Consider the following 27,380-nt stretch of genomic DNA (forward strand, 5'->3'; position numbering starts at 1 on the left):
GGGTCAGTCAAGGGACAGGGAGCTGTGGGGGTTGGATGGGGCAGAGGTTCAGGGGGGCAGTCAGGGGACAGGCAGCAGTAGGATAGGCATGGGAGTCCCAGGGGTTTATCAGGGGACAGGTAGGGGGTGGGGTCCTGGGGGAAAGTTGGGGGGGTCTCAGGAGGGGGCAGTTGGGGACAAGGAGAAGGGAGGCTTAGATAGGGGCTGGGGTCCCAAGGGGCAGTTGGAGCAGGGGTCTTGGGAGGGAGCAATCGGGGGACAAGGAGCAGCGGCATTTAGATAGGGGGTGGGGCCCAGAGGGGGCAGTTAGGGGCAGGAGTCCCAGGAGAGGGGTATCAGGGGACAAGGACCAGCGGTGTTAGATAGGGGGTGGGAGTCCTGGGGGGCAGTTGGGGAGGGTGCAAACAGCGGTCGCGTGCCGGGATTCAAACCACTCTGGGCTGCTGGCAGCCACGGGGAGCCCTGAGCCTTTTAAATCCCAGCCGCAGCCGGGAATCTATGTGGGCAACCCAGAGCCCTCTGACTCCCGACTCTGGCTGAGATTTAAAGGGCTCTGCGCTCCCGCGGCTGCCGGCAGCCCAGAGCCCTCTGACTCCCGGCCGCGGCTGGGATTTAAAGGGCTCTGGGCACCCTGCCGCTGCCGGCAGCCCAGAGCCCTCTGACTCCCGGCCGCGGCTGGGATTTAAAGGGCTCTGGGCTCCCCGCCGCTGGGCAGCCCAGAGCCCTCTGATTCCTGGCCACGGCTGGGATTTAAAAGGCTCTGGGCTCCCCGCGGCTGCCAGCAGCCCAGAGGGCTCTGACTCCCGGCCGCGGCTGGGATTTAAAGGGCTCTGGGCTCCCCGCCGCTGCGGGCAGCCCAGAGCCCTCCGACTCCCGGCCGCGGCTGGGATTTAAAGGGCTCTGGGCTCCCCGCCGCTGCGGGCAGCCCAGAGCCCCCTGACTCCCGGCTGCGGCTTGGATTTAAAGGTCTCTGGGCTCCCCGCCGCTGCCCGCAGCCCAGAGCCCTTGACTCCCAGCCGCGGCCGGGATTTCAAGGGCTCTGGGCTCCCCGCCGCTGCGGGCAACCCAGAGCCTTTTGATTCCCCGCCGCGGCTGGGATTTAAAGGGCTCTGGGCTCCCCGCCGCTGTGGGCAACCCAGAGCCTTTTGATTCCCGGCCGCGGCTGGGATTTAAAGGTCTCTGGGCTCCCCGCCGCTGCCGGCAGCCCAGAGCCTTTTGATTCCCAGCTGCGGCTGGGATTTAAAGGGCTCTGGGCTCCCAACCGCTGCGGGCAACCCAGAGCCTTGGGATTCCCAGCCGCGGCTCGGATTTAAAGGGCTCTGGGCTCCCCGCCGCTGTGGGCAACCCAGAGCCTTTTGATTCCCGGCCGCGGCTGGGATTTAAAGGGCTCTGGACTCTCCGCAGCTGCCGGCAGCCTAGAGCCCTCTGACTCCCAGCCGCGGCTGAGATTCAAAGGGCTCCCCGCGATTGCCGGCAGCCCAGAGCTCTCTGCTTCCTGGCCACAGCCGGGATTCAAAGGGCTCTGGGCTGCCCGCAGAGCTCCGTGTGCGGGGGATTTAGAATCCCCTCGCGTGCCGCACAGTGAGGCTCCGCGGGCCGTATGTTGTGCAGGCCTGGATTATATGAACGTTGGCCGCTAGGCTGTTCTACCCTGCTGCAAAGAGGGATTATATGGACTTTGTCCACTAGGCCGTGCTACACCACCCTTAAGAGGGGTTATATAGATGCCGCCCACGAGGTCGTGCTACTGCAAATATTGGGGGAGGGAAGAGCGTAGGACCGAGTGACAGTAAGAGACGGCCCGTAGAGAGGCAAACACCGAGACTAGAGAGACTCGAGGCCCCAGCACCGTTCCGGCACCTGCCACAAAGGGGCGCTGCGGTGCCAGGTCCACTACAGACTCCTAGACTTTAAGGTCAGAGGGAACCATTTATGATCATCTAGTCTGACCTCCTGCACAATACAGGCCACAGAAACTCACCCACCCACTCTTGTAATAAACCCCTGACCTATGTCTGAACTACTCAAGTCCTCAAATAATGGTTTCAATACTTTCATGTGCAGAGACTCCTCCAGCAGGTGAACCAGGCCCTGTACTGCAGAGGAAGGTGAAAAGCCCAGCTATGGCGATCAGCTAAACCCTGAGCATGTGGGCAAGACTCACCTCGACCCAAGAAGAGCAGGCCTGGGCAGAGCAGGTCTGTACAAGGGAAAGGAGAGTGCTTTCCCCTGGGCAGCACAGCCTGGGGCTTAGCCAAATTGATTACAGAATGAGTCCTACCTCCGAGGGACCATGTATTGGCCCCGAAAGAACCAGACTGCAGCGGCGATAAAGCCTAGCTGGGCTATGCACTGGAATGAGAACTAGGTAGGAAGTTGAAAGCAGCAAGGAAAGCCTAGAAGGGAACTTGAAGAGAGGTAGGATGTGCCCAGGGAAACCTGCAGCAAAGAGAAAAGAGCAGACCTAGCTGTTGAGCACAGAGCCCTGGGCTGCTACCAGGTTCAGGATGGGACCGGGTTCCTCTACTGACCCCAAAGAAGGGGGCATAAATGCACCCAGAGAGGTTACCAAGCCCAGCAAGGGGGCTGCAGGCTGAGCCAGAGCCCCAGTGAGAGGAGAAGAACTTTTCTCTCTGGGAAGACCTCTTTGGACTTTTACTGTGTGACAAACTGAGCCCCAGAAGCGGTGACTAAAAGTAGTGAGCCGGCCAGAGGGCCGAATTACCAGGCAGAAAGACTGCCATGGTGCTGGAGTGACAGTCGATGAAGGACCAGAGGGCACCTAACAATGAGTAGATTCATTGATTATTGGCATCGTCAGCAGAAATGAATTCCTCCCGTCATCTGCGATGGCTCATGGAAGTCTTGGATACTGAAGGAAGGTTCGTCCCCACAAGTGGGAATCCCATTTGAGTTCCAGGGACTGGTTAAGCAGGCAAAGCAGGGCTCGGGGTTTCTCCAGCAGCTCCTAGAAACTCCCCAGAAGCAGAAGGAAGTGCAGGCAGAGCTGCAGATGCAGCTGGTAATCTTGAGGGAGCAGCAGCAAGACCTGTCAGAGATCCTGCAAAGGGAAATCAACCTGCTACGCCCATGGACAAACAGAGCAGCCTCGGATCTAGGGGCCAGTGAACTCTGGTACAAAGCTGCTTCCATTATGGAAACAGCCTGGTACTGGCGAGTGGGTGGGGAGACCAGGGAGATGGGAGGGGTTACTGAGGCTGGGGTGGGGGAGAAGCTGTGGGGCTGGGAGGGGAAGGACATGGCCCAGCTTGTGGGAGGGATCCTGCTGGCTGTGTCTGGAGCACTGTGCAGCCTCTTCTGTGGGAAGTTCCCATGGGTCAGTGGGGCCTGAATCTCTCCTGCTCCTTTGTTCTCTTTGGGCTTCACAGGAGATGTCTGGTGAACGGCCTGTGGACTCTGTGCCCCGCACCGCTCCGAAATTATTCGCTCCCTTCAAAGAAACAGGGCACAGCTCAGCCTGGTAGGTAGGCTGGAGCCTCACACTTCACTCACACACACACCACTGAGGGGCTTTGGGAAGCACAGTAACAAAGAAGAGATTTAAGTGACACTAAGCAAGAGAAAGAGACAAATTTCAAACACACAAAGAAAACAAAACACACTTTGTAGTGACTCAAACTGAATCTGAAGAGTCACAATCGCGGCCTTAGCAGTTTCCAGACTAACGGCTCCGCTTTCCTAACAGACCTTATTTGATGTCCCTGTATGGTACAAAAATTCTCTGTCAAATCTGCTGATTTGATTGCTTAGTCTTTCGGTTTCAGACCCTCTGTTCTCCTTTTAGGGTGCCTGGACCCTGATTGTAACATCTCTCTTCCAGTCTCTGGCCCAGCCTCTTCCACAGACGTATGCTGCAGCCAGCCCAGCTCAGAGAGCAGTGGGAACAGATGATCTCATCCTGTCAAACCAAGCAACATGAGTCCCACTGAGGCTTAGATGGAAGATCCCAGGTATCTCGTGGAGGTAAAAACCATTCACTCTTCTGGGCACTTTGGGCTTCCTGTTCCATAGCCTAGTTGTCATCATGACTTTGTTTTTTTATTCTCAGAGGACGTGTCTGGGATCCTGGAGACTGTTTCCTGCTGGAGGTTTGAGCGGGGAGAGATCACTCAGAAGATCACTCGGGTCTGCAGGGTTCATGGGAGCAGCCACACTCCAGCAGGCCATCTGGAAGCCTACTAAAAACTGCTTACCTACGACTTACAAAGTCCAGGCCCAGTTTGAGGCTCCATCCCTGAGGCCTATTGGCAGAGTCCCAGAGCAGCTAATCGGCCCCCGGGACCTCCTTAAACCAACAGCAGGAACAAGAAGCTGTCTGCTCACCGGGGCTCCCCTGTCTTCTGGACCATGTGATTCGCTGTGGCTCATCTGATTTGAGGGTCTGAACACAATTTGGTCTTTTGCTTCTGCTCTTCCAGTATCCTGACCCAGCTGACTCTCGACTCCTGTCTTCTGAGTGTAGACTCTGCCTCTGAGCACTAGGTCTGGCTGCCCATGACCCGGCCATGACACTGACTTTTCTACAATTCCTCCAATGCCCTTTTCTGCTCTCCAGCCCTGCTCTCCCAGCAAGACACACCAATCCCCTGGCTCCCAAAGTCCTAGTCGCTGCTATTCAAGGGCTCAGGGGTAGTGCGTGTATTGCCCCCTCCCGCACCACAGCTGCTTTTCCTATGAGAATCTCCCTGCGCAGAGGAGAAATCCGCTCTTCTCTTACAATCAGTCCTGGCAGCAATTCAGGAAGTCATAGAAGGGACGGTCTGCTAAGCTCCCTCTGCAATGCCACTGTCAGAGACCATTACTGGTGGGTGCCAAGTGAGTGCGCAGGCAGCTCCTTGAGAGACTCCTAGGGGCAGGGTAGTCGTGTTTCACGGTGACCTCTGAAAGCCATGCAAAGAGTGCAGCATTGAAGAGACTCTCCTGCGGTAACAAAGGGTTTCTGTTCTCCTACATAGTCAGCCAGTGAGGCCAGTTTGCAGCATGGGGAAGAGCTGTTTGGTGCCTTGTTGGAGGATTCACCATATAGCTGGCAGCAGCTTCAGATCCTGGAGTCCCTATGATATGGTTACCATGCATCCGGATTTTCCCAGACATGTCCAGCTTTTTGGTTTTTAAATAGCCGTCGGGGAGGAATTTGTAAAAATCTAAAGGTCCGTGATTTCTCTCCCAATGCCCGGGCCACCCGGGGGGGGGGCAAGTGGGGCAATTTGCCCCAGGCCCTGGGCCCCGCAGGGGCCCTCACGAGAGTTTTTGGGGGCCTCTGGAGAAGGGTCCGTCACTCGCGCCGGGGCCCCAGAAAACTCTCGCGGGGCCCGGGCCCCCGGAGCTTCTTCTGCTCTGGCTCTTCAGCGGCAATTCAGCGGTGGGGGGGTCCTTCCGCTCCGGGTCCCGCCGCCAAAGACCCCGGGACCCCTGAATCCTCTGGGCGGCCCCACCCAATGCAGAGTGTGACTCAGCTGAAACGGCGGCCAGGCCCGATTGAGCCACTCACATCCGGGCCTCCAGTAGCCAGAGCCCCTCCCCTGGTCTCCCCCTCCCCTGGCCTCCCTCTCTCCCCTGCAGCCAAAGTCCATTTAATCCTCCTTTGCAGGTGGGGTAGCACGGCCTAGCGAGCAGAGTCTATAAAATCCCCCCTTGCAGGCGGGTGAGCATGGCCTAGTGGCCAGACTCCATGTAATCCCCCTGTACACATGGGGTAGCACGGCCTAACGGCCAGAGTCCACATAATCCTTCACGGTTCAGGGTGAGGGTGTAGGGGGACTCGGGCCCACCCTCTCTACTGAACCCCAAGCCACGGCCCTGGTAGCGGCAAGCTCTACTTGCCGCTCGCTCAGCGGGGATCCGCCTGCAACACGCCGAGTGGTAATACAGCTTTAACTCCGTTTATCTCTACCTTCCCCTGGGAATGGCAGTGCTTCTGCGGCGAGGGGTCCTCCGGTCTGTTCCTCCCCTGGGTCATCCTCCATCAGGGTCACCGGTGGTGCCTCGACAGGGTTGACGCCCGGATCCTGGCTCGCAGCCCCTCTCTCTGCAGGAGCTAACAGCGTGCGTCCTTCCCCTCCGGCGGTCAGCCCAGACTGAGCTGATCTGCAGGCTTTTATATCTGAGCTCCAGTTGGAGCATGCCCAGCAGAGCTTCCGGGGCGGGGCTTCCTCTGCCAGGGAGGAAGGGTTAACCCCTGCTATGCCAGTGCGGGGCCGCTCTGCCCCATCACACACTCTCCCCCTTAAGACAGTCACCTGGGCCGCCTGACCCTTGGTCGTCTCCTCCCCTTCCCCCTACCCCCCCGACCCCCCCCCATCTCGGGAAAAGAAATCTGCATCCGCATGAGCCTTTCCCGGCCGGTGTAACACTCGGAAGGAATAGGGTTGGAGGGACATGTACCACCGCATGATCCATGTGTGTGAGTCCTTCATGCTGTTAATCCACCTGAGGGGTGCGTGGTCTGTTACCAAGGAGAAGGGGTTCCCTATTAGATAGAACAGCTTGTGGCTCAGATACCAAAGGCCGTATTTTCCCTCGGCCCACCTTATAGCCCGGGTAGATCAGTTCTTTCTGGCCCAGGTGACATTTGGCTCGGTTTGCGGTGAGTCCTGCTCTGCCCAGCGCCCGCAGCTGGAGGTGTTCCTTCCAGTTGGCACTGTAGACGATGATGTCCGTCAGTGTCTCCCGCAGCAAGCCGACCCGTGCGAAGATCTGCAAGAGTTCATTGGCGATAACTGGAGCCCTGGCGGACCGTAGTGGTACCACCTCTGGATGCCGTGTGGCATAGTCAACCACAACCTGATATACTTATGGCCGGAGCGACTCTTCTCCAAAGGCCCCACTAAGTCCAAGCCCATCCGTTCAAAGGGTGTCCCTCCTGCTCACCCCACAAGGGGGCCGTGCCCCCCCCGGGGGTCATGCCTCATCCAGCCCCCCATGTTCCTTGACGCCCTCCCCCAGGACCCCTGACCCATCCACCCCCATTCCCTGTCCCCTGACTGCCCCCTGCCACCCCATCCAACCCCTCCTCTCATTCCTGATGGCGCCCCGGGACCCCTGCCCCATCCAACCACCCCTTCTCTCTGTCCCTGACTGCCCCCCACCGCCTCATCCAACCCCTGCTCCTTGCTGACAGCCCCTCTGGGACCCTTGCCCCCATTCAATCCCCCTGTTCCCTGCCCCCTGACCACCCCAACCCCTATCCACCCCCCAACAACCCACCGAACTCCCCTGCCCTCTTCCAACCCCCCCTCCCTGCTGCCTGCCCCTTACTGCACTGCCTGGGGCCGGGGCCAGGTCTGCTTGGCCGGGACCGGGACTGGCGCTGCGGGGCCCGACTCCACAGGCTGGGCCATGCCGGGCCGGAGCCGGTCGGCCAGGACCGGGACCGGTGCCGGCGCTGCAGGGCCCAACTCCCTGGGCCGGGCCGGGCCGGAGCCGCTCGTCCGGGACCAGCACCGGCACCGCGAGGTCCGAGCCGGGCCGGAGCCACTGGGGCCAGAGCCGGGGGTGCTTGGCCGGGACTGGGCTGGGGCGCTCGGCTGGGGCCAGGCCAGGGCCAGGGCCAGGGGGAGCCGCTCAGCTGGAGCCAGACAGGGCCGCGCTGTGCCTCCCTGGAGCCGTTCTCGCACCCCCCAGCTCCAGCTTACCTGCCTGCTGCTTGTTTCAGGCTTCCAGCGAACATCTGATTCGCGGGAAGCAGGGGAGGGGGAGGAGAAGGAGGGCGGAGCGTTCAGGGAGGAGGGGGACGTGAGCTGGGGCGGGGGCGGGGTGGACAGCTGCCCGAGCTTTTGTTAAATGGAAAAGCTTTTTTAGAACCGGTTGTCCTGGAACAGCTGGTTCTAAAAGGGTTTCTAAATTTAACAACCGGTTCCTGCGAACCGGCTCCAGCTCACCACTGCCATCTGCCCAAAGCAGTCAATGGCTCTTCCCTCCACGAGGGAGCGGGGTCTCCCTCTCAGCCTCTCTGAGAACTAGCACTGCTTGGTTTCCTAGGACACGGGGACCTGTCCCCACTGCTCCCTGCGGTGGCCCAGCTGGGAGGCTGTCACCCCCCCCAGGGCCTAGCAGACAGGTGGGGAGGAGGCTCCTGTTCATGTCACCCTCTGAGAGCCCACAGAAGGGCCAAAGGAAGAATTTAGGGCAAGAGGTGAAGCAGGCCCTGAGCCTCTGGCCCATCCTCACCTCCTCAAATGTGGAGCTTCCTGAGCTTCAGTTGGGCAGACAGGAAATGTAGCTCTGGCACAAAGGTGCTTCTGCGCCATACGGGGCAGGGAGAGCTCTGCCCGGGAGCCCGGGGAATGGGAGGGGGTGAGAGCAAGGAAAGAGGGGAGGGGTAGGGGAGTGCGGGGAAGAGCTCATGCCCCAGATGAAGGACGTTTGGGGTCAGAGGGAAGGACCCTGCTCCACAGAGAGGGGAGAGAGTTCTGTCAGGGACAGGGGCCTCCATTTCCCCTTCCACTAGCCCCCCATTTACAGGGAGACAGAGCAGTACCTGCAGCAGGGAGCGGGAGTTGCTGAGGGGGGACCTTTAAGGGCATCAGGGGAGGCCCAGCCCTTGCAGCACCTCAGGCACCTGGTGCAGCTGCCGGATGCTGCGGAGCTGACCCATCAGCTTGGCGGTGATGTCCTCCAGCTGCAGGGGAAGGAGAACATGTCAGAGACTGAGACACTGACCAGGAATCAGGGAGGATTAAGGGCACCTGGAACCAGCACCATTTCCACCCAGCAGCTGCTCATGTCTGAGTGGTGGATTCACCCTCCTGATCCTCAGGATGGAGGCTTCTTGTCCTCTCTAGTGACCTCCAGTGCCAGCCCCCCTCCTTGTAGGGTTAGCTCCTGCCGCCTCCCCTCAGTGCCCCTGACAGCTGTTCCACCTCCAGCCCACCTGGGGACACCGCTCAAGTTGGTAGAACCCTCTCCTCCACCCCTGCCTCCATCCCCACCCAGGTAGGGCAGGAGGGATTCTGACAGCAGTGAAGTGGCCTGCGGGGAGGTTGAGACCTTTCCCCAAGTCACCCCAGTGACAAATGCTGAAGCCAGAGGATGGCAGCCCTGGTGAACGGGGCAGGTCAGCAGCCCCTGCTGGCTGAATCCTCCCATTCTCTCTAGAGCGGGTCCAGCCCTGCCAGCAGCAGGACAAGCTTCCCCCACCCATGTGCCTCAGAACTGCCTGGCCGGTCGCCATCACCCATCAGTCCTTGGCCTCCCAGGCTGCCAGCGATGGGAGCAACTCTGGGTGGTGGCTGGGGTGACATGGACACTAGGCCATGGGGAAATGGGTGCAGCTCTGTGGGGCAGGAAAGGTTCACACAGGGCACTTAGGGGACTCTCCTGCCCTTCCCAGGAGTGAGAGCAGAGCATCACATCCTAAGAACACAAGTCCATGAAGTCCACAAGTCCCCACTAGACTCCTTGCTCCCAGGCCAGCAAATGGTGATAGGATGGGAATGAGGCCTGGGCCCCGCTCCAATCTCCTGAGTCGAATGCAGCTGCTTACCGTGTACCCCAGCAGTTGCTCGGCTTCCCCCAGGATGGCGTACGTGAGGAGAAGCCCAGCCTGGCTAATGCCCAGCAGGGGGGCGTAGATCGCTGGCACGGCTGTCTTGAGGAAGCATTTCCTCTGCCCCGCAGAGAAGAATTTTCCAAAGACCTAAAACCAACAGGACAGGAGGCTGTAGCAGATTGCCCAGAGCCAGCCTCCAAGCCCTGGAGATAGAATGGCCTCAGCGTCTGGTGCCCCAAAGGAAGAGTAAGAGAGCTGCTGTAGCCAAGGCCGTTCATTCCCCAGGAGGCTTTCAGGGTCCCATGGCTCAGGGAAGCCCCTTTATGAAAAGGTGGCCGATGCTTAGGGACCAAAGCCTCCAGTGGCTCTTTCTGGAGGGCAATTGATCGCAGGGGCCATGATGGGCTGGAAATAGATCTCTAATGTGGGTGAGCAGGGCCCACTCTGCTGTGCAGCGCACCGAGATGATAGGGGACCCTGTATTGCTTCCAGCAGAGAGATCTCCTGCACCTCAGTGGCTAGAGGAGTGTGCGGGGGGGGTGGGGGGAAGGGGGTTGGAGCTGACAGACCAAAGGTCTATTCCCCCCAAATTAGTGATTTCTCTAGTAGCTGGGTATGGCCTCGGCAGCTCCTTGGTTTCTGCCAAAGGGAATCCAATCTGCAACCTGACCAGGATAAGGAGACTCATGTCCCAGTCCCCATCACAGACACTCCTAGGAACCTTTTCTTCTGCTGCAGCAATTCAGCTTGTGGGAGGCAGGACAAGCTCACAGAGTCTCTCTCATGTGGCGTCTATAGGGCAGCATTCTGTAGATGCACTTGGAGATCCAGGAGCCATTCCAAGGCCTCCTCTGTGATGTTGTCGAAATCACCCATTTCACCTTTGACTCCAATCTGGGGGCACTGGGTTATGGTGTGTTCCAAGGTTTGGATGTTCTCAGCACAGTTGTGAGACAGGGGGCCGGGGGTCTTTGATTTTCTACTTGTGCAGCAAGTAGTCGCAACTTGGGTCAGTGACAATGTGCTTCTTTGGCACAGTGGCTGAGGTCCAGATACTCTGCCATTCCCTGGCCGGGTCTGGAGACATGAGGAGGCGCCTGTGGTGCATATTGGCTCTGGAGCTCACTGTGTCCCCTCCCCAGTTCCCGGGTTGGGGCATTCTGCTTCCTGACTGGCAATGGACTTGGGCAAACCCCACCTCCTTTCTCTGCGTCTACAGGGTGCAGGGAAGTAAACAAGGGTCTGCTCAAGCACTAGTGACTGACGGACCCAGTGCTCTTCTCTCAGACACTTGGGGATCAGCCAGGGGGACAAGGAGCAGAGAGACACCCAGAGCCATAATCCTCTATTAACTCACCCACCCGGGGATTCGCCTTATGCCACGTAGCAACGGCTCCATGGAAGACACTCAAATCACGGCAACTAGCGAGGTTCCAATGTGGGACCTTTAGCACCAGCCTGTCCCACTGGGTGCTGGGTGAGGAACTCTGAGCTGGAAATAAGGAGTGGGCTCTTGTCCTGTCTCCAGGAGGCATCCACTGCAGGGACCCCAGCCAGCCCCACTCCCTGAGCTGTGTCCTACCCTGCCACAGTGTCCTTACCTCCCCCACCCTGGCTGTGTTTTTATAGCCCAGGAGCCTGCTGTCTGAGTACCAGTCGTGGCACCACAGATCCTCCACCTCGTGTATGCTCAGCCCTGGAAGAGAGAGAGAGAGAGAGACACTTTGATCATTCTGGTTGCAGTTTCTGTGCCCTTCCAATCCCATTGGTGGCTGCCTAGTGGAGTGGAGAAGAACAGAGGCAGAGAGAGACTTGTTCTCCAGCTGGGGTCAGGCTGAGAGAAATTGTCTGGGGTCCCATTATCCACCTGTGGTCCCTCTCAGTCCCCTGTTGGGTTCCGTGTCCCAGTGGGTTCCTTACCCCTCTGTTCGAGCAGCAGCTGGTACAGCCGGTAAGTCCCCTCCATGGCCTGCTGGCTGATGTCCTCGTCTGGGTAACTCACAAACAGAGCCAGCTGGGCCACGTGCTGACCCAGCCTAGGGAACTCTGCTGAGATCTAATGGAAGGGAGAGGAGAGGAGACTCCATCAGCATTTTCCTGTCAGCTCCCTGTCCCCCCTGGGCCAGAAGGCTCCTTCTGCAGGAGATGCTGGGGGAGAGGAGCCTGAGACAGACCCTTCAGTTGCTCTGCTGCCAAGGGAGCCAGGAGCTGCTTTGGGATGCCAAGCAGGGGCTGGAACATGGTCCCTGTCAAGGTTCCTTCCCACTCTGAACTCTAGGGTACAGATGTGGGGACCTGCATGAGAACCTCTAAGCTTAATTACCAGCTTAGATCTGGTTTTTCTGCCACCACCCAAAGCATTTAAGAGTTATTTGGGAAACTCTGTCGACCTTCCCCCTAGAATATCTCCCTCACAAATACTAGAACCCTTCCCTGGGTAGCCTTGAGAGACTCCTCCACCAATTTCCTGGTGAACACTGATCCAAACCCTTGGATCTTCAAACAAGGAAAAATCAATCAGGTTCTTAAAAAGAAGGCTTTTCATTAAAGAAAGAAAGCTAAAAATCATCTCTGTAAAATCAGGATGGAAAATAACTTTACAGGGTCATCAGATTCAAGGAGCCCAGAGGAACCCCCTCTAGCCTTAGGTTCAAAGTTGCAGCAAACAGAGGTAAATCCTCTTAGCAAAAAGGAACATTTACAAGTTGAGAAAACAAAGGGAAACCTAACACCTGGCTGTTACTTACAAGTTTGAAATATGAGAGCCTGGTTCAGAAAGGTTTGGAGAGCCTGGATTGATGGCTGGTCCCTCTTAGTCCCAAGAGCGAACAACCCCCAACACAAAGAGCGCACAAACAAAAGCCTCCCCCTCCCACCAAGATTTGAAAGTATCCTGTCCCCTTATTGGTCCTTTGGGTCAGGTGTCAGCCAGGTTACCTGAGCTTCTTCACCCTTTACAGGGAAAAGGATTTTGGTGTCTCTGGCCAGGAGGGATTGGATAGTATTGTACACAGGAGGGCTGTTCCCTTCCCTTTATAGTTATGACAATCCCCTTCAAGGCCCAGGGACGACACTTGACCAGGACAAGAAGAACTTGACTCAAGCCTATCTCGTTCCCTGCTCTGACTCTGCCTCTCCAAGAGGAGCACTGCGAACCCACAGCCCCTGCAGCAGCAGATCCTACAGCCCGGTGGAGCCAGCCCGCCTGCGCCTGGAGTCAGGAAGCTGGGCTCAGAGGTCACTTACGTCAAACTCGGGGAGGGTGACTGCAAATCTCAGCAGGGCCGTGCTGCTCTTAATGGCCCTGGCTCTCTCCTGGGGCACCCTGGACACGATCCAGCGGTTGACATGCTGTGGGGAAAGGAGGCAGGTCAGGATCAATGGGCAGGTGGTGCTTTGCAAATGAGCCCCACCCCCCGCCCCAGCCCCAGGGGCCCGAGACATTCTGCGCAGGGAGAATAGCTGAGTCATTGATCACAGAGCTTTAGAAGGGGATTCTTTCCCCCAGGACGCAGCTTGTATCCTGCAGGTCACAACTTGTCAGGGTCTCTCTAGATTGGTCCCATCCTCCCAGAGCTCCTGATTCCTGAAGAGTTCACCAGAAAGGAGACTGAATCCTCGCCCTTCCCTGCCACTAAAATCCTTGGTGGGATGTAAGGAGTCACTGAGAGCACAATCCCCCCAGGAATTTCAGAGCATATCAGAGAGAAGGGCTGATTCCCTGGGGTCCTCCTGTTTCTCTAGGAAGGAGCGTGTGCCTCTTCTCTGAGAACCATCTCTGGAAACTCGTGGGGTGTGTGTGTTGGGGGCGGAGGGGGAAGGGGTGGTTTCAGACTCTCACTCCCCAAGACAACCAGGGGCCAGGGTTAGTGCTCAACAGAACCAGGCAGAGCTCTGGCTTCACGTCCCAGCTCCTTCCTCTGTCCCTCAAGAAAGCAGGACCTGACACTGCATTGCACTGACCTCCCCAGCCAAGGACGCCCCAATGGGGACCCAGCTAGGAGGACAGAATAGAAACTGGATCTGCCAGTCTCTCCTTACCAGCCCCCAAAGAGTTAAGGTAAAATTGGTTCCCACCCCTCCTTATGGGACTCACCTCCAAGATGAAGTGGAGCCTGTCTGCGTCTGGGGACTCTGCCAGCAGGTTCCCCAGCACGGCATCCAGGAGCTCTGGCATGACTTTGTGCGGAGCCTGCAAAGCATGGGTCAGAGTTAGGGAAACTGGGCCGACCCCTGCCACAGGATGGGAAGAGGGGTCTCTGGGAAGCACTGGGGAGACTCCCAAACACATATCCTGGCCTCGCGCATTCACGTCCCACTGCAGGCAATTAGCAAGGATTGATGACACCTGGATCTTTGATCCATGAGCTTAGCAGGTCTCTGCAGAGGGCCTTGTAGGCGGAAGAGTAGGAAACAGCCAAGTTGCTATGGATGGAAGCTGGGCTGCTGGGCAAAACACGGCATATGGAAGAGAAAGAAAGAAAGAAAGAAAGAAAGAAAGAAAGAAAGAAAGAAAGAAAGAAAGAAAGAAGGGGGTAATCCTCTGGAGGGAAGGATCCAACCCTACAGCTTGTTCCATCTCTGCCTACCCCACCCCTAAATCTGGAGCTCCAGCGAATCAAGGGAGCAGGGACAAGGACCACTCTGGAAGAGGCGGAGGATGTACCTGGATGTCGGTGGCGTCCGTCTCCGTGCCCAGGGAGAAGACCGAGCCAAGGGCAGCTCGCAAGAGGCGGGACTCTAGCTCAGGCTCAAGGGCTGGTTTCATGGTGCTGGCAAGAGAGAGGAGCTGGTATTAGACTGCGCAGTGCGGGGGTGGGACTGTCGCCAACACGGACACGAAACCACAGGGCTACAGGCACAGGCTGGCGAGAATGGAAACTGAGGCACTGAGCTAGGGAATGACAAGGCCGAGGCGTCACAGACAGACAGTGGCAGGGCAGGAATAGCGCCTGGTCCCTGGAGCCTGCTGCCCCTCCTGTATCTGAGCCCGGGAGTGAGCCCCTCCCCAAGGCCCCTGCAACGTTAGTGGAGTGAAAAGAAGAGCCCAGCCAGGAGAGACTGAACCTTCCCGCCCCTCCAGCTCTGCCAGAGGAGCCACTCCTGGGAGGTGAGCGACCTGGGAGTGGGAGGGACAGTGACTCCCAGCCTTGGGCCTGAGCAGCACTGGGGTGAGGGGAGCCAGCGGAGGGCGGGGGGGGGGAGAGGGGGCTGTCTCGGTACCTGAGGTTGCCCACAGCAGCCAGGCAGCTGGCGAGGATGGCGCTGGGTGGAGAGTCTTTAGGAAGCTCCTCAATGAGCTCCTGTGAGACGCGAAGGAGACAAAGGAGCATGAGGGATTCGGGCCCTGCTGACACCTCCCAGTGAGGAGATGACACAGCCAGTGCCCCACATGGCCAGCAGGATCCCCCACTACCTCCCGCTCCTCCCATTTCTTCCTGCCCATCAAACTGGTCCCCTTCCAGGATTCCTGCCCAGCTCAGTCCCAATCCCCTTCTTCCCTCCTCCCTGTCAAACCTGCCCCCAGTCAGCACCATCCCCACGACCGAGCTGGGACCATGTGATTCCTTGTCCCCCAGTCACAGCTGCCCTCCAGCCCCACAATTCCCCCACTGCCCAATCTCACAATTCTCCCTTCTCTTCTCCCCGCCTTCAGCCCCAGCAATCCCTGCCCTCTGCTGCCCCCGCCCACACCCCCCAGCCCCCACCCATTAGCCCGGCCATACCCCGGCCAATCCCACGTCTCTCTCCCCCCTCCAGCTGCCGGATGACGGGTCTCACTCACCACAATCCTCTCCACCACAGCCGCCTTGCAGCAGTGCGGCTCCAGCGTGTCCTGCCCTCTGTCCTGTGCAGCAAGACACGCGGGGTAGATGGCCCGCAGGAACCTGAGCTGCTGCCCCTCATCCTGTACCCACCGGGAGTGGGGGATAGCCAGAGAGAACCTGTTAGCTAGGGACCTTCCTCCCCACCCACACCAGCTCCAGGGCTCAGGCCTCAGTGGGGGATTGTGGGGAGCCGCCTAGTGTCCAAATCCCCCACGACTCCTACACAAGCAGGACTGGGAACTGGGACAGTGCCTGTGGGGGGAGGAGACCTCGGCTGTTGTGGGACAAACACCCCCATCTTGGGGGTCCCACATCAGGGATGTACAAGGCCCCATTAGGGGTGGTGGATCATCAGGGACAAGACCCTCGGCAGGGGGTGGGGATGCTGGGAAGGGACAGGACAATCTTGGTTCCAGCCCAGGGGGGGAACATTTGTACCTTGTCTCTGCCCTGGAGCTGCTCTCTGATGACCTTGAGAGCAGCTTCCTCTGTGGTCATCTCCAGCCATTCCTCCGCCGCTGACTCCGTGGGGGTCCCTGCACCCGGGAGAGAAGGGAACAGGGGGATGTCTGCTGCCCCTTGGGGGGAGGACAGGGGCGTGGTGGGGAGCGCAGGATTAAGGACCCCCCTTCCCACCTCAGGCACCCAGGGCAGATCGGGCCCCACACCTCCCTCTCAGGGCTGCCTTCAGCCCCCAACAGCTTCAGAAGCCCATAGCAGAGCCCCCCCCCCCACTGTCCAGGACTCCGCGGGAGGTGCCGACTCCCCCAGCCCCGGAGCATCAAGGGACAAAGTGGCAGCAGCTCTTGATGCCCCCACCCCCAGCTCCCCTTGCTGCAGGGGCAGCTGTGTGACTGCTGCTGGTGTCAGTGGGGTTCACGTGGCTCAGGCCAGACACCTGGGCTGGGGACCCCCCCCCCGCCATATCCCTGGGAGAGTGTCTGGGCCCAGGGTGTTCACATCCCCGTCCTCACCCCTCCCTCAGCCCAGCCTGGCTCCTCACCTGGAACAATGCAGCAGCGTCCAGAGGCGTCGCTGCTGCTGGAGCCCCAGGCACTGCTGCTGTCCCGTGCTGAGCCGATGGTGCTGGTGCTGGGATCTTCCACCTCCTGGTCTGAGGGGGCTGAAAGATCTTCAGAGCCCGGGCAGGGCGATGCCCCCTGCTGGGAATGAGGGCTGGGCTCCTGGGGCCGCTGCTGCCCACATAACAGGCCCCAGAGCCTCCCTGCCCGGCGCCCCTCCTGGGCTGGGTCCTGTCCGCAAAACCTCATCCTGAGCCAGCTGCACCTGGGCTTGGTCGGGGCCTCTCCCAGCTCGGCGCCTGCGCCGGGAGCTGGCCTTGTTCTCCAGAAGGCTGGGAACTTCCGCCTTCTGGCCTGCATGGGAGCTGCTTCCCCGCCAGCGGGGACGGAGAGGTGGCTCTGCCCCTTGGGAAGATGGCCGCTCCTTCCCGAAGGCTCTGGGGCCACCTGCAGAGCCTTCCTCCTGAACCTGCGCAGGAGCCTGGCCATCCTGGAATGGAGCGGGGAGCAGGTGTGAGTCTGGGGTCACTCGTGGGCCTTTTCGGTCCCTCCTCAGCCCTGCTCCAACCAGAGCAGCCCCTTCTCCCCCCATAGGAGTGCAGGGAGTGCAAGCTACACACACTGGCAGGAGTTCATTGCATGATCTGCTCCCCCTCAACGTTCCCCCTCGTCATCCCTGCTGCTGCTGCAAGATCCAGGAAGTCTCATCCTTTTAGAGCAATGGGGTCAGTCCCAAAGACCATCGGTTACTCTGGACAAGCAGCTCCCTCCAGGATCCTGACATGCCAGCACTTTACACACCTTCCTGCAGCCTCCCAACCCCCATGGCCTGTAGCCATGCGACCCCGACCCTACTGATGGCAAACGGGCCTCAGCTACTGGCTCAGGGTCACACCGAGTGTCGAGCCATGGATGGACCCCTTCCCTAACCACTGCTGCACACTCCCTCCCACAGCTGGCAATTGCAACCAGGCCCTAGTGTCCGCTCCCCCTGCCTTTGAGAGGGAGTGTCACTCCGGGCTCCATTGCTGCCTATTGATCTGTGGGACTGGGCTCTCTGGGCCTCACATCCCCAAATGGGCTTTAAAGAAGACAATAGTTAAAGTTTGGCCCCAACTCTTTCTTGTTTCTCTACACTTGCCATTTTAGCAAAGTTTAGAATTCTCAGCGTTCAACACCTGGAAACATCCCTTTCTCCTTCGCTGACAGCTTGAGCATCCCTCCTCACCCAGGCTCACTGCTGCCAGGAGTTAGAGAATCCACCCTATTCCCCTTGGACCTACCCAAGGAGTCCCACAGCAAAGCGGGGACAGAGCCAGAAAGAGAAGCCAACAGTCCTGACTCCTGTTCTAACTAACAGACAAGAACCCCCACAGAGGCAGGGAGAGAGCCCAGGAAATAATCACTCAATTAGGAATCTTTTCTGCACCCTCTCTAATTTTTTTAACATAATATTCAAAATGTGGACACAAGAACTGGATTCAACATTCCAGTATCAGGCTCACCAATGCTGGATCACTTCCCTTTCCATACTCACTACTCTATCCAGCCAAGTATGGCTTTAACCTTTTTTACCACAGTTTCACATTGACAGATTATGGTGAGCAGCTCATCCACTATGGCCCCCAAATCCTTTTCAGAGTCACAGCTTTCCAGCGGACTGTCCCCCATTCTGTAGGGTGCTGCCTGACTCCTCTGTTACTGGCAGTCTGGGTTTGCATGTGGCTTTATTAAAACCTAATGATTCAGTAAGTAGTTTAGAAGAACTAGCCCATTAGAGAGAGAATCATGAATTGCTCAAAGACAACGAATGGAGAAAAGCAGCAAGAGCAAACAAACACGTTTGGTTCTGGCTTATTTCCTTGGTCTTAAAAGAGAGTAACAAGGACCTGAGTCTCCTCCCTGACAATAGCCCCATGCTCGGCCCAATCAGCACTGAGACTCTGAGACTCAGAAAGCGGAGAGTTCTCACCAGCTGTCGCAGGTCACTACCGGAGGGAGTCACGCTTAGAGCACTATTCCACCCACATCTTTGGGAGGGCCTCCTGCAAGGAGAGTTGGAGCGCAACCCCCACACCCCTGCCCCCCACTCCACATGCACACACAGGTCCTGGTGGTGAAAGGAGAGCAGGGGGGATGGACAAAGATGCAAGAGAAGAAGAGAAAGGAGGGAGAGACAGGAAAAGGGAAAACAAAAAGGAGAAACCCCAATGTCCCCAGTGATTCTAAGGACAAAGTTCTCGGTCGGAAATACAATGCTGCCCCCACAATCTAGTGTTTTCCTTTCCTAAAAATCAGCCGGCACCTGATGGATCAGACTGAACAGGTTCCAAACCTTTCAGAGGCTCTTACCTTCTATACAGGGACGTCTGTTTTCTGGCAAAATCAATAATCGAAAAGGAGAAAACTCTGAAGAGGGTCCTCGTTACGCTCGCGTAGGTAAAAGTGAATTCTCTCGGTACTCAAGGAGAGACCTCGAGATGGAGACGCGCTGAAGCAAAGCCACAGGGATCTCCGAGGTTGCCCCTGTCCTGCACCCCTGTCCTGCCTGGATGATGTCAAGATCTCTCTGTGAGATCATCGCCTCCCACCACCTTTGTCCAATAGGCTGAGGTCCTGCCAAAGGCCCTTGTGATGTCACTGCCACACCCACCGCTCCCCTGCAGTGCTGATGTCCTGCCCCTGTCCAGCCACATTGGATGTTTGTGCTGCTTCCCCTGGATCACCCCACTCAATGACTCTTCATTGTGGGGATGACACCGACTATACAGTAGAACACGAGATGCTCTTCCCCATGCTACGCTCAATTGTTCATAAATTAGTAGACTTTATGGACAGAAGAGACAATTAGACCATGGAATCTGACACCCTGCATATCACTTGCTTTCTGTATAGCATAGTAGCTAGTTTTTGACAAAACACGTTCCAGAAAGGCATCTAGTCTTCATTAGAAGACCTCAAGAAATGGGGAATTCCCACCACTTCCCTTTCTAGTTTATTCCTTTGGTGATTCATCCTCACTGTTGAATATTTGTGCCCTATTTCTAATATGAATTGGTCTCTTTTGAGTTTCCAGCCACTGGGACTTGTTATGCTTTTCTCTGCCAGGTTAATGAGCCCTTTAATATCAGATATTTTCTCTCCATGAAGTCACTTCAACACTGCAATGACATCACCTCCTGATCTTTTTGATAATCTAAACATGCTGAGCTCTTTCACTAGTTCACTAGCAGGCATTTTTCTCCAGCCCTCAAAACGTTTCATTGCTTTTTGCTGCCCCATCTCCAATATTTCAAAATCTTTTTCAAAGGCGGACGCCAAAACTGGATGCAGTATTCCAGGGTCAGTCTTACCGATGGTGCGTCACCTCCCTGTGCTCCTCACTGCTCTTTTCATCCAGCCAATGATGGTGTTAGCCCTGGGCACCACAGCATCACACTGGCTGCTCATGTTGAATGGCTTGCCCAGCATGGCCTCTCAATCCTCTTCACAGTTAGTGCTTTCCTGGATACACTTCCCCAGTCTGCAGGTGTGGCCTGCAGGCTTTGCTGCTAGGTGTAGGACCTTTCCTTTGGTTCTTTTCAAACTTGTTTTCTTTGAATAAGTCCAGCTTATCACGGGATCCGATTGCTCTGCGTCACTGCCCTGTCCTCAGCATTAATTACCACTCTGCTAGTATTTTATCACCCACCCACGTTAGTGGCAGTGATTTTATATTGCGTTGTAGTTCACTGATATTTATTTTCAAGAATTAATCCTTGAGAGATGTTAGGGGGCTTATTCCTTCACCCTCTCACTTCCCTGGTCCTTCTCGTATGAACAGAGAGCAACAATACCCCAAGTCTGAAGGTGCAAACAATTTGATGTTTATTGGGGTGAACTTCCAGCAAGCAGGATTCCAGTTTCCTTCCTTAGTGTCTCCCTTCCCAGCTCTGACACCACAGAGCCTTGCCTGTGTCCCTGTTCCTATTCCCTATTCTCATTCCCCCCTTAGCAAAACATGATCCCAATTCCCCCACCCCCAGTCCCTGTTCCCATCCCCCCCTTACTTCCTGACTGACTGCAGACTACATAGAAAAACTTGAGTTCTGCTTAGCTAGACCTTAACCAGTCACTGTACTGACATTTAACTAACCAATCCGAACATACTGTAACATGGTTATTTAACCAATTCTATCCCACCAGCCTCTCTATGGCTCCCTCTACACCAGTGGTTTTCAACGTATTTACCATTGTGAGCTGCACATGCAGCTCTCTGTGTTATGTGGGCCGCATCCACACAGCATATATACCACCTGAATGGCTCTGAGGATGTCACATGGGCCGCAGCTGTGTGCTGATTGGGCCGTGGGTTAAGAAGCACTGCTCTACCCTGAGAGATCTGGCTTGTTTCCAGGCCCCATTGCAAAACCCCCGTGTAAACAAGGTAATGCTGCTAATTGTCACCAGTGTAGCTTAGCCTGGTTTCATGCAGAGATAAGCTACGCCAGTTCAACACACCATTTACCTTGTCTACAACGGGACTCTGTTAGACCAGCTACACTGAAGACTGGAATCAGGGCAAAACCTCAGGATATGCTTTGCTCAGCCGGAAAAGCTGGATTCTAAAGGTCTTGGCTACAGTGGCAATAGACACAGCTACTGCTAAACTAGTCATAGCGGGTGGGATATTCCCGCCAACGGAGCCTTGACGAGGAAATGTTACTTTATGGAAGCACTTGTCCTGTTCCAGAATTGAAAGCGCACTAGCCCCAGATAAAAAAATGCAGCCAATAGGGCATGTATGGTATGGGGCATTGTTTGATAAGTCTCCTCTGTAGCTCCTGAATGAGTGTGAAAACACAGACATGTGATCCATGCCAGGTTAATGAAGGTATTTCTCTCCCCTCCCGCCCCCAAATCCTCTGTTTCAACGCCACAGCTTCATTTCCTGTACTTTAACAATTGTATTTTGCAAATATGATGCAGTTGCACTGCCTGGTTAAGTGAGGAAAGTCAGCGGAGAGGCAAACAATTCTGCCGAGATCAAGAGGGAGGAACGCAGACGCAAAATAGGGTGCTAGGATCTCCTAACACAAAATCGACTTTATTGTAAGACTTAACATATGTACAGATATATAGGGACAGAGGCGGATGAAAGCAGATAACTAAAAATAGCCTGAAAGCTAGAGTCTTATTTTACATTGCCAAGGTTTGTCATGAGATTCTGATAAACTGGTACTGAACTAAAGGTGGAACTGTGGGTGACAGTGGACCCCATAAGGCTTCATGGGAATATGCTTATGAATGTATATATGATATAACTGGAATATGTTTTATGCTACACATGCCATGTAACACATCTATGTAAAGGTTATGATCTACTGAATACACTCCTCCTATTTGTATGCATGTAGCATTTTTTGTACTTGAAGTTAGGAATACTGGCTGTATACTTGCTTGATTTCTAAGTAGCCTCTGTAAAGCATTTGAGCAACTTCTTGAGAAAGGAATGTGCAAGTTAAGTGCCCAATCAAGAAACACTTAAGAGACAATGGATCTTGGGAGGCTCCAATTCACATAAGAAGTCTACACGAGGATGTTCAAGGTAGCAGGTAAGCCATAGTTGCTGCCTGTAAAAACCGAGTCATGCAGGGACATGTGACTTGCCTATGTGACTCCAAAGCTCTATCTTGGAGCTGGACTTTGCATAGGAGAGAGGAGGAGGTTTCCACCCACAAGAGACAGTCTACTTAAACTCCTGGGAGACCCCTCCATTTTGTCTTCAGCTGGCTAAAGAGAGAGCCTCTCCAAACCCAAGGATACCCGAAAGAAACTGGAACAAAGGACAGTAACTACAGGGGGGGTGAGTGATTGCTGGACCCAGACCAGAAGGAGACTAGTCTGTAAAAGGAAGCTTACTGGAACTGGTGAGGTTATAGCTGTATTCAGTTTCTTAGACATAGACTTGCGTGTTCTATTTTATTTTCCTTGGTAATTCACTTTCTTCTGTCTGTTACTACTTGGAACCATTTTAATCCTACTTTCTGTATTTAATAAAATCACTTTTTACTTATTGATTAACCCAGAGTATGTATTAATACCAGGGGGAGGGGGCAAACAGCTGTGCATATTTCTCTATCAGTGTTATAGAGGGCAAACAATTTATAAGTTTACCTTGTGCAAGCTTTATCCAGGATAAAATGGATTTATTTGGGTTTAGACCCCATTGGGAGTTGGGCATCTGAGTGTTAAAGACAGGAACACTTCTGTGAGCTGCTTTCAGTCAAGTCTGCAGCTTTGGGGCAAGTAATTCAGACCCTGGGTCTGTGTTGGAGCACACGGGCGTGTCTGGCTCAGCAAGACAAGGTGCTGGAGTCCCAGGCTGGCAGGGAAAGCAGGGGCAGAAGTAGTCTTGGCACATCAGGTGGCAGCTCCCAAGAGGGTTTCTGTAATCCAACCCATCACACTGCGCATAGCAGAAGATGTGTTTATAGTCAAGGTGGGACTGTACTGTGGCTTTAAAAATACACCAGGCCAGGTCCTCAGCTAGTATAAATCTGCATCATTGTATTGACTTCAACTGAGTTGCCTTACACCAGCTGAGGATCTGGGTCACTGGGTTATGCTTGAAGTCAGCTCAGTGGTGAGATATATACACAACTGGTCATTTAATTTACTTGCAGGGTGCTGTGATGACATGGTTGTGGCTAGAAGTTGGTTTCTAACAGAGAGATAATTATACTGATTTCTTGGAACAGCCTAGCCATATGCCAACTTAAAGAGAACTCAAGATCTCAGCTTGGACTATACTAGTGAGAATGGAAATGACTTCTAAAGGGTCATGAAGGGAATCTGAACGTTTAAGTAGCTTCTCCATGAATTATACTAAAAATGAGGCAGCAGCTGCGGAGAAGTCGCATTGGTACATTTCAGCTATCATGTCCAAGAGAATAAGAACAGTAGGCTGATGATACAAATACCATTAGTTGGTCACAACTACAGCTAGTTGGAAAATTTTCATCAAAATTTTTTTTTTTACCCCCAAAATGCAAATTTTATCAAATCAGAATGTTCTGAAACACATGTTGATTTTGATGAATTTTCTCCACATCCCAAGAAGCATTTTAATAACGTTGAAACATCCAGTTTTGACATATTGGGACTAGAACATTTTCATTTTTCAGTTTAAGATGACTTTTTCAAAAAAACCAAACTTTTTTATCTAAAAACATTTGAAAGTTTTGAGATCGAAATGGGAATTAAAGGTTTCAGTTTTATAGAAATGAAACGTTTTGATTGACCCCCAACCTTTTTTTGGAATTTGGTTCAGCTGGAGATCAAATATTTTGTTTTCGTTCCATTTCAGAACGGTAAAAATGTCCAAAAGCACAGAATTTCCTGTGTCGTGGTAACTCTGGGTCCAGCTCACTGCTATTGCAATTAAGAGACTGCAGGATGTATCTGCAGAGGTTCGGTGCTTCCGCTCGTGACCAAAGCCTAATGCAATGACATGTTACTCACACGAGAATTCACATGGATCATTCTTAAACTAAATGTTTCCATTTTAAAATACTGAGGTGGCCTCCAGCCCTCTTTTAGGAAGCCTCTGTCGCTCCTGGCCATGGCGGGGAGAGGGGTGAATGGAGAGAACTTGGAGAACTGCAGAGTGACCTTTGCAAACGTCTAGCCGCACAGTTTCAGAGTGTTGGGCTGGGTTTTAGCCACGTGACGCCCATTCGAGGCAGTGGGGAGTGGGCACTTTAAATCCACTGCAAACTCTTGAACACTGCTGGGTCCAATCACTGACTTCTCTGCACCAACCCAAGAGGAAAGCAACTCACTCCACTGAAGCCACCAGAATTACACCCAACATTTATCAGCCCCACTGAGTTAACCCTCCCAGCTCCCAGCCTTGACAACGCTGCTTTCAAATGCAGACAGACGCCCTGGTTTCACAACAACGGAGACTTGCGGAAGAGACAGAGTGGGTGTGTGCTGTAACAAAGAGCTGGGGCTGCTTTGCCAGACACTGTGGGCTGGAAATCCTGTCAGGATTGGGACTTGGTTGCTTGGGTAGTGAGGTGGAGCCGGAGCTCTGTGAGCACAACTCGGCAGGATTTCCCTGTCCCACGGGACTGCCTCCTCCTCTCTGGCCAGCCCTTCGGCGAATGTGTTGAGGGAAATAGAGGTGAAGTGTCTTGAGGCTCCATCTTCTTCAGGGTCGATGGGTCATCACAGGCTTCTGCAAGGCACCAAGACACTGAATTGAAAACCTCAGGGCTACAGGATCGAACACATGAATCTCATTCGCTCCGGGACTCGCGCTGTTTGCTTTCCATTTCCCTTCTCCCAAGCTGCGTGCCTCTCCTCCTGCCATCTCCACTCGCCGTGGGCTGCCCTCGCTGCCCCTTCCAGAGCAGGAGATGAAGCCACCAGCATGGCTCCCGGGGGAGACGTACCCCTGGAAGATCCAACTGCCTCCTTTCATCATGCCCATGTCATGGTCTCGTGCGTGCTGCTGACCTAGTCACATGCCTTGAGATCGGCTCTGCACTCAACAGCTCCATTTCTTGCCTAGCAGGCTCCAGTGACTGCACACTGGCCAAGGCCGGGCAGGCTGAACCACACCACAGAGGAGTGGTTGCTGCTCTCTGGGCACCATTGGTGTCTCATAGGTTTCAGCAGTGGAGCCCCATGGGGGCACCATGTGTATCTTGACCAACATTAGAGGGGTGAAATACAGTTTGCTAAGACTTCTGTGCTAATTTAGTGATGTAGCGAAATGTCCAGACCCTATATGGTCAATCAGCAAGAACTCTAAGCAACCCTCCGCTCCTAAAGTGCAGGACAGGACCCCCAGCTGCAGGAATGACCTCTTTGCACACCCCTCCCCCCCACACTCAGTTGCTGCACTGAGCTGAGCCAGACCAGAGACTGGCAGCCCTAATCGGCTCCAGGCTCTGCAGATTGAAACCTGTCCAATCATGTGTCGGGCCAATAAGTGAGAGTCTGGAAGGTTACCGCGAAGATGCGATCTGCTTTCCTGTTCTTCCCGTTGGGGTTCCTTTGTGTCAAAGAGCCTCGGTAAATGGAGTTTCGATCAAAGGATTCGTCGCCGTCTTTACAAAAACAAAAGATAAAATAGCTTACGTTGGTGGTGCTGAGCTAAGATCACGTGTGGGTGACAAGAAATGCACCTGGATCTTTTGAAATAGCTTCCTCACCCTGCTCTGGGCCCGAGTCTCCTCTGACTCACAGCAGTTTTACACGGGTGTGTAAGCAGTGAGTTACTCCCGGTTTACACCACTGTAAACCAGAAGAGACTTAGACCCTTCATATTTGAGGCACACAGGGTGTGATCCAGATCATATTCCACATCAGTCAGAGGTGTCAGTTACTCACTGAGCCTCTGGTGTGATTTCCATTCATAATTCAGTACCTACAGTTCATGAATGTGCCTGAACAATTCAACCAACAGCCTCCTGGTTATTCAGCCAGCTGCTCGGCTCAGCATGCTCATTACTCTATCGGTGACTCCTGATTTATATTTATACGTCCCCCCAAATCCCGTGCAGGAAAACAGCAGGAATCCACCTTGGAGATGCTCTGAGAGGCAGCGTCACAGAATCTATTAGAGTAGCGTGTCCAGCGACCCTGGAAGTGGCTTGATAATTTCTCAGAACAGGTTCTTGGCCCGCATAGACAAGAGGCAACTCGGGGTGTTCAGGGTGCAGGTGAGAGCACCCTGTGGCTGTCGTACAGCGGGACTGTACTGTCTGCATGTGGAAACGTAACTCCCAGCTAAAGGCCTGGTTCTCCTTGGCTTTGCTTCTGTGGAGCCTTTACGCCAGTGGCTTCTCTTTTGACCTGGTCCCATGACTGCGGTGGGACCAGGTCAAACTCAGTGAGATAGTCAGAGAAATAACAGCAACTCTTGACTTGTGCTCAAATTAATCCAGTCACCTGCATTGCTGCTATTCGGAGTAGACACCAGGGCACCTAGGCACCATGGCAGGTGCATTAGAAACATAAGGGGCCAGATCCTCTGTCCCTCTCAGGCCCGCTGCAGCACAGAAGGGACTGTCGTAAGGCAGCAGCTGGGGATTCTCCTAGATGAGGGATCCTCAGCTGGCACGGCTGCCCCGGCATATGGGGTTGTGCTGGGGCAGGCCGTGGTTCCTTGGGAGCCATCCTCCACCAGCACCAGCGGGAGGGGCACATACTGGCTATCAGAGCACCGCAGATGGGGAAGGAGAATTTGCCTGGCAGAGCAACAGCACCGGGACGCTGTGAGTGGCTCTCCACTGCCCCTCCCTCAGAGGCCCTGCGTAGGTGCTTGCTGGGGCTGGAGGCCGGAGGAGAGGTACTGGGCTGGATGGGGAGTAGATTAGCTGCTATGGCCATTCTGGGCTGAGAACACTGGGAGGCTGCTGGAGCGCAGAGCAGACCCCTGCAGCAGCTCAGAAATAAGCTGGTTTTAAGCCCCTTGTGCGCCAGCTTTGCCCATCCACTCCGTGGGGTGCATATTTTGCGCTGTGCTTCCAGGAGCCCTCTGCTCAAAAGAACAAAGGCTCACGTACACGCTGCAGCTGGGTTCTGCTTACACAAAGCACTGACGGGATCACTCTGGTCAGAACAATGGCTGCTCTTTGAAAGCAGGGCTGCGTTTACTCTCCTGCAATGATCCCACAGCAAATCCACTCAGTTCACAGGATCAGGCACTGCCAGCTAAACCTGCTGGCTAAATATCGAGCCACGGCCCCTCGGCCTCATGCCTCATCGTTACCAGGAAAGCTGATGGAACGAGAAAGTAGCTGAGGATGCGGCAGATACAGGAGCGGAATGGAGTGCAGCCTGTTGTTTGGCAGCGGGACGGGCGCTGGAGCGGGGCCGGGGATAGAGGCTTGTTTCTGTCAAACTAAGACAGGATTCAAAAGGGAAACGCAGCTGCTCAGGAACCACTGTTCTGATCCTGACTGTGTTCTCAAATTTTAAGCCATCAAGGGTTTTTCTTTTAAAATCTATTTGCCGGAGGTT

At 55.0% G+C, this 27,380-nt stretch overlaps 2 protein-coding genes and 1 long non-coding RNA gene across 13 annotated transcripts in view; 1 reads left to right on the forward strand and 2 right to left on the reverse strand.

Moving 5' to 3' along the window:
* Positions 1-2,089: 2,089 nt before the first annotated feature.
* On the forward strand, positions 2,090-5,555 carry LOC123378893. 4 transcript variants are annotated; one of them, XR_006582782.1, is made up of 4 exons: positions 2,090-2,882; positions 3,390-3,481; positions 3,806-3,984; positions 4,070-5,555. It is a non-coding gene; the product is annotated as an uncharacterized LOC123378893 (long non-coding RNA). The 4 variants fall into 4 exon arrangements; XR_006582784.1 differs by having other exon boundaries at positions 2,143-2,198; XR_006582783.1 differs by lacking the exon at positions 3,390-3,481 and having other exon boundaries at positions 2,152-2,198.
* Positions 5,556-6,341: 786 nt separating this feature from the next.
* On the reverse strand, positions 6,342-18,900 carry LOC123378892 (maestro heat-like repeat-containing protein family member 7). 2 transcript variants are annotated; one of them, XM_045033159.1, is made up of 13 exons: positions 18,714-18,900; positions 16,343-16,851; positions 15,778-15,875; positions 15,297-15,419; positions 14,735-14,814; positions 14,178-14,283; positions 13,608-13,703; positions 12,758-12,862; positions 11,432-11,567; positions 11,113-11,207; positions 9,506-9,658; positions 8,501-8,641; positions 6,342-6,717 (listed from the first exon to the last, which is right to left on the reverse strand). In XM_045033159.1, exons 2-12 carry the CDS (start codon positions 16,848-16,850, stop codon positions 8,546-8,548), a joined length of 1,596 nt encoding a protein of 531 aa, XP_044889094.1. In that variant the 5' UTR covers position 16,851; positions 18,714-18,900; the 3' UTR covers positions 6,342-6,717; positions 8,501-8,545. The 2 variants fall into 2 exon arrangements, with proteins under 2 accessions (XP_044889094.1, XP_044889095.1); XM_045033160.1 differs by lacking the exon at positions 16,343-16,851 and having other exon boundaries at positions 6,347-6,717.
* Positions 18,901-24,532: 5,632 nt separating this feature from the next.
* MLPH (melanophilin) overlaps positions 24,533-27,380 on the reverse strand; it is a 79,186-nt gene continuing 76,338 nt past the window's right edge. For all 7 annotated transcript variants that reach the window (XM_045031703.1, XM_045031702.1, XM_045031701.1 and 4 more), the window contains 2 exons: positions 25,365-25,462; positions 24,533-24,585 (listed from right to left, as the gene is read on the reverse strand). In XM_045031703.1, the coding sequence (XP_044887638.1) occupies positions 24,559-24,585; positions 25,365-25,462 (125 nt within the window). In that variant the 3' untranslated portion in view covers positions 24,533-24,558. The remainder of the gene's footprint in view (positions 24,586-25,364; positions 25,463-27,380) is intronic.

This window comes from Mauremys mutica, chromosome 10 (assembly GCF_020497125.1).
Source record: "Mauremys mutica isolate MM-2020 ecotype Southern chromosome 10, ASM2049712v1, whole genome shotgun sequence".
In the NCBI taxonomy this organism is placed as follows: domain Eukaryota; kingdom Metazoa; phylum Chordata; order Testudines; family Geoemydidae; genus Mauremys; species Mauremys mutica.